Source organism: Gopherus evgoodei, chromosome 4, assembly GCF_007399415.2.
Source record: "Gopherus evgoodei ecotype Sinaloan lineage chromosome 4, rGopEvg1_v1.p, whole genome shotgun sequence".
NCBI classification, from domain to species: Eukaryota; Metazoa; Chordata; order Testudines; family Testudinidae; genus Gopherus; species Gopherus evgoodei.
In genome coordinates this window covers 123,432,477-123,444,736 of record NC_044325.1, presented here as the reverse complement: position 1 = coordinate 123,444,736, position 12,260 = coordinate 123,432,477, and the positions used below count along the sequence as shown (strand labels likewise).

Sequence of the window (12,260 nt, the reverse complement as noted above, 5' to 3'; positions counted from 1 at the left end):
TAACCTTTCACCTTCACTCAGCATTAGAAGAAATCTTCTCCAATCCTGAGCTTCTGAACCCTGCGTTAATCCACTTTTCATCAGTGGAGGCCTTTTGGCTAAAATAATCCATTTGACCCTAGACCTCCTATTCCCAGGAGTGTGCCCTCTGACCTTCCCACTCTCACTGGAAAAAATTAGTGTGGCTTTGGCTGTGGCCTGAGTTTTGATTGGTTGAAATGAGGCCGATGGCAAGTCAATGAATAATCTTCATTCTCACTATCAGTAGTGGGACCTGGCACCCAAGGTCATTTATCTCCCAATGCCAAATTGGCAGCAAACATGCATCAAAGATGGAACCACCCCGTGGACACACTTAAAACCCAAGAAATGTGTGTTAATTATCCCCATGGCCCAGAGTGCTGGACTTTTGTAGGCCAGCATTTCATGGGGTATAATTCTGGGTGCCGGTGACATCAAAGGCCATGAGTTGAAACTTGGGTTAGACAAAGATTCCAAGGGGATACAGCACCCATCTGGCAGGAGGCTAGAGATGGTGTTTTTGCTGTTACAGAATGGATTTTTTAACAGGGGGGGTAAATAACTACTGGAGCAATTTAGCAAGAGAGGTGGTAGTTTGCCCATGCTTTATAACAGGACTGGATGTGTCCTGCTAACAGAGCTCAGCCAGGAGTTAGGGGCTTGACACAGGGATCAGGCTAGATGAGCAGAATGGTCCCGTCTGGTTTCAAAAGCTCTGAAATGGAATTTCCACATTAGACCCTGAATGTTTGCAGAGGATTGTTGCCCATGGAGATGACATCACTCTCAACCAATCAGAAAGTTCTGTCTATTGGCGCTATGGGGAATTGAAGTATGGGGAATCATGTTCAGCTGGGCAGTGTGTTCTGGGAGGCAGAGGAGGGGGGACCCTCCAAGGGGTTTGTTCAGTGTACGTGTGCATGTGTGTTGGGCAGCCATCAGCCTGAATGGACGTTAACCAGAACACATTTGGGAGGCTTCTGTTGGTTTTGTGAACCCCTCTCCCTCCTCCTCACTCTCTATGTCTCTCATGACTGCAGCTGGTGCATGGTTCTCCCTTGGTACACCAGTGACACATGCAGACCACCACCCCTCCAGCAGGGCCCTGGTACCCTACGGAGGCAGTGGCCCAGGGGGATGAGCGGAGGAGACTGTGCACTTGCTGAAGGTGCAGCGGTAGTGTAGGGCAGGAGTGGGTGAATTGTGTTTCTGTGCAAAGTGGGGGACTGTGTCGGGCTGAGAGCAGTTGCTAGGGGAGGGAGAGTCTGTGTGTGTATTGTGTGCGCGCACGGTTGGGTACAGGGACCAGGGCCTGAGGAGCCCAGACCACATGCTCTCAGGGACCCATTCACGAGGGACAAGGGGAATGAACAGCGGCAAGACATGGACCAAATGACAGCGCTTGAGGAAGAGGAGAGACCTAACGTGAAGGGCAGATAATCCCGCTTCTGCCTGCTGCAGGTTTTTACACCTTCCTCTGAAGCGTCTAATGCCTGCCACTGTCAGAGATGGGCCGGGTCTTGGGTCTGATCCATGATGGGCAAATTGTATGTTGCTGTGAGAGAGGAACCCATGGGAGCGGATGAAGGAGTTTAGTGGGAAGAAATGGAAGGCAAAAATGAAGCTCTGAAGCTGTGAGGAAGGGGCAAGAGCGAGAGAGGGAAATTCCTCTCATTCTTTCTGGCTAAGGTAGCGCTCTCCACTTCCAGTGTCTGCTTTTTGTTCAGGTCACATCTCAGGCAACCCAGGGTCCCTCTGCTGCTCCAAGGAAGAAATAAATGGTTACTCATGGAGCTGTCCCGGCTTCACTCGCTAGAGCCTGAATCACCAGGAAGACATCATTCAACATTAACCCATTCACCACTGGATAGTCCAAAAAACACAGCCCGGGGGGGGGGTGTTTTTCCATTGGCAGAATGGTAGGAGGCCATTGAGGGGTTGTGACTCGTGTGGGGAACCAGGACAGTGAGAAGCAGCAGGAGCAGGAACTGGCTGGCGAATGAACTTTGGGATGACATGGGGCTAGGTGACACTTACTGTTTTTGTTGATGCTTTATATTGTTGTTCTGATCCTGTTTGTGTCACTGGAGTTTAATTAAGAGTCTTGACTGGCTGATGGGAGACCTAGCAGTTACCAGTCATTTGGGAAACAGTCATGAATCTGTAGGAGATCGCAGGTTGGGAGCTGAGAGCCGTAGTTGCTAGAAGTCCTGAGGCTGCGCTTAATCGGCAGTAAATGAAACAGATGGCAGTGACCCTCATCAGAAGGCCATGTGGTCTGCGAGGCCCTGTGGCCATGTCAAGAGCATAGAGCTGGGAGTCAGGACACTTGGTGTTCAACCCCAACCCTGTTACTCTATGACCTTAGATCAGTCACCCATCCTCCGTACCTCATTTACCCATCTATTAAATGGGGATAATAATGCTGGTAATCATAAAATACATGAAAACGATTCCCCTTCTAATCAGGGTGGAAGTGCAGCCCATACAGCCGATGATACGAAAGTGTGTGTGAAAGATCCTTGCATTCAACCTTCAATAAGTGCATCCTCGCATATCTTCTGTCACCCTGGCATAATCCGGGTGCTTTTGCAAGTATGGAAATGCCCAGTGGGCAGCATGACTGGGCTGCACAGATCAGGATGGGGCACTGCATACTGGGACCTGTAGTCTTGCCACGTTGCAGTGTTAAGGATGAAGATGGTCATGTTGGAGAATTTCCTGGACCACGTTACACCCGTTGGCTGCTGTTCAGCTAACACTCGTGTGAAAATACCCCATCTTCCAGGGAACCCACACATCTTGTCCTGGATTAGTTGTCTCTTGTGAATGCTTAGGGGAATTAATTGCCTTTTGATCCCAGAAGACGGGCTGCTTTTAGGCCTGGCTGGTAGTTGTGGCACTGAATTGACTAGGCTTGTGGGAAGACACATGTATAAAAGGGAGTGACCCTCTCCTGCATGTACTCCTGCCTACAAAGTCTGTCTAGTCTAATAGTCTGATGGAGCCGTAAGTCTTCCTGTCAGTGGCTGTCTTGCTCTCCCAGTCACTCTTCTCCAACACTCAGACCTTTTGAAGCTCTGTTGTTCGTTCTAAAAATTAAGACCTGAAGGACAGGAAGATGGCACTTTTTTTTCTTTAGCAGAAGGATACCCTGTACTTTTTAATACCTAGTTTGAAAAATGAGTCCTGGCGCCTGTAATTATGTGCAGATTTTCATAAATGAAAAACGATGACGCTCCCCATGATTTGAAAATTGAGGGGGAGGAGGGAAGATTGGATTTTGGTCTCCCAGTTGAAATGTTGAGTGACTGACTGACTTGCGGGGTGTTTCCTTTCCCACCTGTACCAGGCAGGCAACGCCCCCCAGAGGGGCCCTAGCCCAGAGTGCAGGCCAGGGATCTTGGGAGGTGGGAGAAAGGGGGACTTGGTGCGAACGCCACATATTTTCACCGTTCCCGTGGTAACCAGCCCATTAAGGAGATACAGATTAAACTTCCCCGGCTGGTTTGTGTGTTTCTTCTCTATAGCCCAAGCTTCTCCTCCTAGCTGGGATGTGCCATGGTGGGAGCTGGAGGCTGTTAGCAGTGGCAGCAGATGGTTCTGATTTCTCCAGGAATCCGGCAGCTTGGGGCGGGTACAGCCTGGCAGCAAGGCCGGGATGGGTCACTTGAAGAATGGAACCCAATGAGGGATCTCATCGGTTTCTCTGAAAGATCCTGTTCAGGAGAGAAACCCCCAAAGAATGTCCAGTACTCCCTGTCAAATCCCCATCCCTGCGTGGCTTCCTAGGTTAGCCTGATCCACCAGCACAGCCCCTTGACCTGAGAAGCAGAATTCAGAAATCAGATCCCAGATGTTAAGCAGGGCTGGACCTGGGGGTGAGAGGATGGGAGACCTGCAAGGGCAAGGCAGGGGCAGCAGGATGTGCTCACTCAGGGTACACTTACAGTTGTACAGCACTGGGAGTTACAGCTGTCTTCGTACAGCTGTATAGGGAAAGCGCTGCAGTGTGGCCACGTTTGCAGCATTTGCAGCGCTGTTGGGAGTGGTGCATTGTGGGCAGCTATCCCAGCGTTCAAGTGGCTGCAACATGCTTTTCAAAACGGGGGTGGGGTGGAGTGTGACAGGGAGCCTGGGGGAGACAGAGTGGATTTTTGGAGCTGACACTGTTCTCAGCTCCCTGCCTTGCAGTTCTAAGGACTGGAAGATACACAGCACCTACCTTCAATCATTTTAAAAGTTTCAACCCCTTCCCCCACCCGTCTTATTCACTAAATGCAAATTATGCACTCCTAAATAGCCTTCAGACCACATAAGCAGCTGCTCAACACGGACTTCCCTCTCTCTCCTCAAGCAAACAGCTGTGAACATTCCAAAGCAATTCCCCTGCCTCCGCTCGCTCGCTGGAGCAAAGAGCAGCTGTGTTTATTTTTTAGAGAAGTAGCTCCGGGGAGCTCGGAATTCAGCCATTCTTCCGGTTTGTTGTGGACAGGAATTCTGGGATACCTCCTAATACCCTGGAGGCCAATAACAGCGCTTTTGGTGGCCACACTTGATGAGCAGCGCTGCATCACCAGCGCTGCAATCGTTACACCCCAAGCAGACCAGGTGTACAGCCAGCGCTGCAGCCAGGGAGTTGCAGCGCTGGATATGCCTTGCAGGTGTGGACAGTTACTAAGTTGCAGCACTATAAACCCACCACCAGTGCTGCAACTCTCCAGTGTAGCCAAGCCCTCAGTGTGGAACTCTCTCTTCTCTCTGAACCTGTATGAAGTCAGTGCTCCAATGTGTGGCGCCAGGAGGGGCTATGTGATTGGATGGGATGCCTCTCTGTCACGGGTGGTCATGAAAGATTCTGTGGCACGTTGTATAAGAGCTGGGAGTGCCCCGGCAGCCTGAGCGAATTCCAAGTCAAATAACTATATTCCCTTTCAATCCGAAAACATTCTGCCAGCCTAAAATCCCTCCTGCAGCTTCCATTGGCTATGGGAGTCTCTTACGCTCTTTTCCCTAACCAGCTGCATAGAGCAGCTGTGCACAGTTAAACAGCTGCTTGTGTTTGAACCCAGATCTAGCTATGGCACAATCCTGCCAAGCACATTTGAATCCTTGGATAAATTACACTGTAAACCAGAAGTTCTCAGAAAGGGGTCTTTGGGTCACTGGTGACCCATGAAGCAGAGAGCCTGCTGGTGATCTGCACAGAAGTGGGCTAGTGACACGATCCTGGCTCCTCCTTCCAGTTTCCAGCTACTGAACTACATTCAAAGACAACTGAAAATACATACATTACTTCCCTATTGTGGCTTTCCCATACTAGCCATTCTTGTAGTTGCCACGGGGATGTTATTTGGTTGTAAACATGAGGAGAGCTGGCCTGTGTGATCATTGAGATAAGTATCCGTGAAACACTGTCTGTTTATGCGCCCCCCCCCCCCGCCCGGCTATAAATTCAGACCCCGCAGAGATATCAGTGTTTGTCCTTCAGTCTAATGCCTGCTGCCTTTTCCCCCTACCTCGATGCACAGCCCCCCACCCACCTACCGAGTGGATGCTGACAAAGGGTTCAACTTCTCCGTGGGCGACGATGCCTTCGTGTGCCAGAAGAAGAATCACTTCCAGGTCACGGTCTACATTGGCATGATTGGAGATCCCAAGTACGTGAAGACTGCTGAGGGCCTGAAGCCCCTCGACTGCTTCTACCTGAAGCTGCATGGAGTGAAGGCAAGTTCTAGGGGAAGGAGGCAAACCCTGCAAGAACTGAAGGCCATTTCAGGGTGCATATGCGAGCGTGTGTGTCGGTGTCCGTAGGCCCATAGGCTTTGTGTGTGGCTGTGGGTATTACCGTGTGTATGATCTTGTCAGTCTCTGGGTAGGAATGATGAGCATTATATCACTGTGTACTGTTTGTGGGTGAGTGCACGTGTGGGTCTGTGAGTGGAGCCTGTGTAGGGGAGCCAAAGTGTGATACGAGCAGATGTGATCCGGTGGGAATCACAAGTTTTGTGTGACCAGGACGTTACCTAAAGGAAGGATAGGAGCCTTGTGCTATAGCCCCATCTGCTGGGTGAAGTAGGCTGAAGTCTAGTCACAAGAGAAGAGGCTGTAAAGAGGGTTCCCCTGGGCAGTCTCTTAGAGCTCTCTATGTGTGTATGTACATCAGTGCCTGTACATTTGAGTCTGTGAGTGAGGAGCAAGGAAGAGGCCATCTGACCCCACCGGTGCAGACAGCTCCTGTCCTCTCTTAGGAGAAGAGAAGGGGAGGTACAAGCAGTGGTAATGGGACAAAGTAAATCTGGCCTTTTCTGAGCAGTGGTTATGGTGCCAGTGAGGCAAATTCCCAGGGGGTAATTATGAGTGCCCAGACGCCGGGGTGATTGGTACTGTTGATGTGCTGTGGGTAAGTGGCCGGATAGATTGTCCTTGGGACAATTGTGGCTTGGGAAAAGGGGCTGAAAGAGGGGAAAGCCATGCTTTTCTACTCTCTGTAATGTTCCTGAATCTTTCCCTTCAGTTAGAGGCTTTGAACCAATCGATCAACATTGAGCAGTCACAGTCTGACCGCAGCAAACGGCCCTTCAACCCTGTCACGTGAGTACTGCCCAGGGCATGGCGGCCTGAAGGTGGGGAGCCTGTCACAAGAGAGCCACTCAAGGAGAGAGGAGATTGAGGGATCCTGGTATGAGGACCTCTGAGAGTAGGAGGGCAGAGTGGGGCAAGGGGGTACTACGGGGAGCTGGCATGGAGGGCTCAGGCGGGTAGTGTATTTAAAGTGTTCTCTCTCTCTGTCTCCTTCACTTCCCAAAACAATGACTCCTCTCCCCTCCACGCCCAGAGCTCACTAACCTGTGGTGGGTCTCCCTGGCCCCCAGAGCCTGATCTGAGGCATTTTGGAAGCACCTTCTGAAGTGAGGGAGAGGTGGGAGTTCCCTAGATGATTGCAGTTGGGGGCTGATCTTCTCACATGAGGGGAAATGGCCGTTCTCCATGCGACCTCCTTTCCAGCTCTGTGTCCTTAGTGGCTCCTCTGCTTCCCCCTCCAGGGTCAACCTGCCTCCGGAGCAGGTCACAAAGGTCACCGTGGGGCGGCTGCATTTCAGCGAGACCACGGCTAATAACATGAGGAAGAAGGGCAAGCCCAACCCTGACCAGAGGTATGGAGCAGCATGGTTCCCTCCGAGCCTGTGACCGGAGTTTGGCAGGGCTGCGTACGTGGGACTCGAGGAGGCCAAATTGGGGAGCAGACTGCTGCAGAGCTGCTCCTGCTGGCCGGGAGCACTGCTGCTTTGTGCAGGCTGCCGTGACAGGCAGAACGGAAAGAGGGTGTGGGGATGGGTGCTGAGGAGCTCTCCTGCCAGGCACTGAATGCGCTGGCTGAAGCATTTGCAGGGAGAGCTCCATGACCGTCTGAAAGCTGGGCCTGGAGCTCCAACAGCTCTGTGGCCCCTAGCACCATGCCGAGGAGCTGGCTGGGTTCTGACATGGAGGGAAGAGCGTACCCTACTCAGTCATCAGCACCAGTCACTTGGTAACCTGGGTTTCTTTTCCAACCTCCGGTCTAAGTAGCGAGTTGAGCCCAGCCCTGCTGAGCTTGTGAGCACTGATAGGATGCCCGCCTGGGCAGGTCCCACTGCAGGCCTTAGAGGAGACCAGACTTGTAGACATGGCTATAGTAGAGGAGTGCTGGCATGGGGGCAGCAGATGTTGGGAGACCTGAGCGGGATCAGACAGTGCCCGTGAGAGGTGTGTCCCTGTCTGGGAGAAGTGTAGGAATTCCAGCTGTGCCCACTGTGGTGTGGGGACTTCCCTGTCTGTGTGAGGGGAGGCAGTATCCACCATGCCCTGTGCCCCCGTGGGGATGTGCTCCTCTCCTGCTGAAGATGACCCTTGTGGGTGGTCTGTCATTTGCAGGTACTTCATGCTCGTGGTGGCCCTCCAGGCCCATGCCCAGAACCAGACCTATATGCTGGCTGCCCACATCTCTGAGCGCATCATTGTCAGAGTAAGTTTTCTCCTGACTCGCAGAACACCCCTATCCTCCCTCCGCCTTTCAGGGGCTCCACTGCCCTTTGCTTGACTATTTGGAGCTCCTTGCCCCCTTCTCCTGGCTTTTCAGCTCCCCCACCAACCCTTTGCCTGGCTCTTCAAGACCCCTGCTGCCCTTTCCCCGCATTCTCTGCCTGGCTTTCTGGGACCCTGCTCCTGACCCTTCCCGCACTTTATGAAGAAGGCAGCCCACGTGTTCCTGCAGGATCCCAGCACAGAGAGACACAGACAGAGAAGAAGGCACGTTCTCCAGGAGGGGAGTGCAAGGCTGGGGATGTGTTGCCTGGGAAGGGGCTATGGGGAGCAAGGGAACGGTGCTGTCTTGGGACATTCAGTGGGTGTCCTGACTGAATTTTCCAGATGCCTGAGGGGCAACAGTGCTGAAGGCTGGAGTCAAGGCCAGGCAGGAAAGAGATTGGATTCCCCTGACAGGTTCTCCCAGTGTTCAGCTAGTTGAGCTCTTGTCTCCCATGGGGAATGGGAGCGTGGGGGTCTGAGGAACATAGCTCGGTTCTGGCCCTGCGTGGCTGCTCAGAAGCAGTGAGAGTCAGGTTGTGACGTTGTGATTGGCTGTCTCCGCCTTTTAAGTGCTTTGTCCGTTTCCTCTAGCAAAGGGCCAGTTCGGGGGTAAAACACAAACGGAGGGCGGACGGGGACCCCGGAGTCTGCAGACAAGTAAGTACATGACAAGCTATGCAGCCTCCGGGGGGCTCCACAACAGAGCTGTGGGAAAAGCGGACAGGCTGGACCACACAGACTCAACCTCCTGAGCAGGGCACAGCTGCAGCTGTGGCCTAGCCTATGTGGAGATAAGATACAGCCCAGTAGCTCCCTGTGAGAGACCCCCCAGCAGCATCTTGCAGGATTCGGTATGATCCTTGCTCCAGGCCGGGAGAGTTGGCACGTCCTGGTAGCCCCTTGCTCTCATGCAGTCCCAGTCCCAGTAGTGCTATCCTCTGGGGACATGAGTCTGTGTGGTCCTCGTTTTGGGCAGGGAGAGCATCAGCACAATTCCAGGGGCTCAGGTAGCGTAAGGCTCAGGAAATGGGAGAGGAAAGGTGCGGACGCAGATGCTGCGTTTAGTCTGATTCTATTGGCCGGTGCCTGCAGAGAGCGTCTCGATCAGAGATGGGGATCGGAGAGCAGAGAACACCCCACTGCAGGGCTGTTTCCTCACAAAGTGCAGGCAGGGCTTTGTTGCCACAGGCATGGGGAGCAAAGTCCTCGCCCCTCCTTGGCCCAAACAGAACCCCTGTCTCCTGCTCCTCTGTCTGGTTTCGCTGCACTGCTTCATACTGACGCGGAGCTCTGCATCACGTCCACAATGACCCCGGGGCCATGCGTGTCCTCTGCTGGCCATGCTGCCCTGCACTGGAAGGGGAGGGGGAATTCAGATGGGTTGCTCCCCTAGCAGCCTCCTGGGGAGCTGGTACTGCTGGCTTTTGAGATCTGCAGTGTCAGCCTGATAACAGTTCAAGTACCTACGCCGGAGCTTTTCCATTGGAGGCTGGACAGGGAGCCTCTTAGAGTGTGTCTGCACTGCGATAAACACCCTGCAGCCTGGCCACGACCAGCTGGGGCAGCAGGCTCACACTGTGGGGCTGTAAAGTTGCAGTGTGGGAGTTCGGGCTCAGGCAGGAGCCTGTGCTCTGAGACCCCGCAGCGGGGGAGGGTCTCAGAGCCCGGGCTCCAGCATGAACCTAAACATCTACACTGCAGTTTTACAGCCCCACGAGCCTGAGTCATCTGACCTGAGCCCCGAGTCTTGGGGCTGTGGATATTTTATCACAGGCGTATCCTGACATTGCTGGGTCTTAGGCACTTGCCAGTTAAACTCAGCACGGCTCTTTGTCCTTCCCAGGCTGCCCTGGGCTCTCAAAGGTTCCATCCCACCTCACAAACAAGATAACCTTAGAATAAGGGCACAGCCTGGCTGTTCGGTTCAGTCTTGATGCAGGCTCCATTGCTGCTCCTTAAGCCAGTTTACCACTTTTCCCCATCCCTGCTGGTGACCGGAAGCCTGGGCTAGAATGCAGACGCCATGAACCATGGCAGGCAGCCATGATAGCTCCGGGATCTTCTCATCACATAGGAGTGTAACCTTCTGTGTGGGGGCATCCACGCACTGTCCATCCCAGCTGCGCATGGCGCCCTGGTCCTCTGGTGCGTGTGTCGGGGGATGAGTCTGCTGAAGCCACCGGTGCTCACGCTGTCTCCGCCTAGCAGCACCAACCCCTCTTCTCTTTGGTTTCATCTCTCTGCTGCTGCTCTGGACGCTCTTCAGTCACTGCCCTCTTGCCTCTCCACAGGCCTCTAACCCGGGTCAGTTTGAGAGTGATAGCGACGTCCTCTGGCAGCGGGCTCAGCTCCCCGACACAGTCTTTCACCACGGCCGAGTCGGCATCAACACTGACCGCCCGGATGAAGCCCTGGTGGTCCATGGCAATGTGAAGGTCATGGGATCGCTGATGCACCCGTCAGACATCCGAGCAAAAGACGACATCCAGGAGGTGAGAGCTGGGGAAGGCTGGCAGGACACAGGAGACCAGTTTGAGTAGGGTGGTGGGGCTGGAGAGGCACCTAAATCAGTTTCTGTACCAAATGTCTGGAGGATAGCTAATGTGATGCCAATTTTTTTTAAAGAGGCTCCAGAGGTGATCCTGGCAATTACAGGCCAGTAAGCCTGATTTCAGTACCACGCAAACTGGTTGAAACTATAGTAAATAACAGAATTGTCAGACATATAGATGAGCATAATTTGTTGGGGAAAAGTCAACATGGTGTTTGTAAAGGAAAATCATGCCTCACCAATCTACTAGAATTCTTTAAGAGGGTCAATAAGCATGTGGACAAGCGGGATCCAGTGGATATAGTGTACTTAGATTTTCAAAAAGCCTTTGACAAGGTCCCTCACCAAAGGCTCTTAAGCAAAGTAAGCTGCCACAGGAGAAGAGGGAAGGTGCTTTCATGGATTGGTAACTGGCTAAAAGATAGGAAACAAAGAGTAGAAATAAATGGTCAGTTTTCAGACTGGAGAGAGGTAAATAGTGGTGTCCCCCAGGAGTCTATAATGGGGCCAGTCCTATTCACCATATTCATAAATTATCTGGAAAAAGGGAGAAACAGTGAGGTGGCAAAATTTGCAGATATACAGTATTACTAAAGATAGTTAAGATGCACGCAGACTGCTAAGATCTACAAAAGGCTCTTTCAAAACTGGCTGACTGAGCAACCAAGTGGCAAAGGAAATTCAATTTTGATAAATGCAAAGTAATGCACATTGGAAAACATAATCCCAACTATACATATAAAATGATGGGGTCTAAATTGGCTGTTACCACTCAAGAAAGAGATCTTGAAGTCATTGTGGATAGTTCTCTGAAAACATCCACTCAGTGTGCAGCGACAGTCCAAAAAGCAAACAGAATGCTGAGAATCATTAAGAAAGAGATAGATAATAAGACAGAAAATATCATAATGCCTCTATATAAATCCATGGTACGCCCACATTTTGAATACTGTGTGCAGATGTGGTCACTCCACTACAAAAAAGACACATTGGAATTGGAAAAGGTTCAGAAAAGGGCAACAAAAATTATTAGGTGTATGGAACAGCTGCCATATGAGGAGCTATTAATAATACTGGGAGTCTTCAGCTTGGAAAAGAGACAACTAAGGGGGGATATGATAGAGGTCTATAAAATCATGATGGGTGTGGAAGAAGTAAATAAGGAAGTGTTATTTACTCTGTCTCATAACACAAGAACTAGGGGTCACCAAATGAAATTAATAGGCAGCAGGTTTAAAACAAACAAAAGGAGATTTTTTTTTTCACACAACACATAGTCAACCTGTGGAACTCTTTGTCAGAGGATGTTATGAAGGCCAAGTCTATAACAGGGTTCAAAAAAGAACTTGATAAGTTCATGGAGGATAGGAGGATGGTGTTCCTAGCTTCTCTTTGCCAGATGCTGGGAATGGGTGACAGGGGATGGATCACTTGATGATTACTTGTTCTGTTCATTCCCTCTGGGGCACCCGGCACTGGACACTGTCAGAAGACAGGATACTGAGCTAGATGGACCCTTGGACTGACCCAGTAGGGCCATTTTTATGTTCTAAAAGTTTGCATGTTCATGTGAGCATGCTCCATCTGCACAGCTGAGCTGGAAAGCCCTTGAGTACAGGGT

The 12,260-nt window shown here is 51.7% G+C and overlaps 1 protein-coding gene across 4 annotated transcripts in view; it reads left to right on the top strand.

Moving 5' to 3' along the window:
* Positions 1-12,260, top strand: part of MYRF (myelin regulatory factor) — a 121,095-nt gene that overhangs the window by 82,744 nt on the left and 26,091 nt on the right. For 2 of the 4 annotated variants that reach the window (XM_030560840.1, XM_030560837.1), the window contains exons 8-13: positions 5,553-5,748; positions 6,539-6,615; positions 7,068-7,178; positions 7,936-8,026; positions 8,680-8,745; positions 10,380-10,580. In XM_030560840.1, coding sequence (XP_030416700.1) covers positions 5,553-5,748; positions 6,539-6,615; positions 7,068-7,178; positions 7,936-8,026; positions 8,680-8,745; positions 10,380-10,580 — 742 coding nt within the window. The remainder of the gene's footprint in view (positions 1-5,552; positions 5,749-6,538; positions 6,616-7,067; positions 7,179-7,935; positions 8,027-8,679; positions 8,746-10,379; positions 10,581-12,260) is intronic. The other 2 variants (XM_030560841.1, XM_030560839.1) reach the window with 1 other exon arrangement.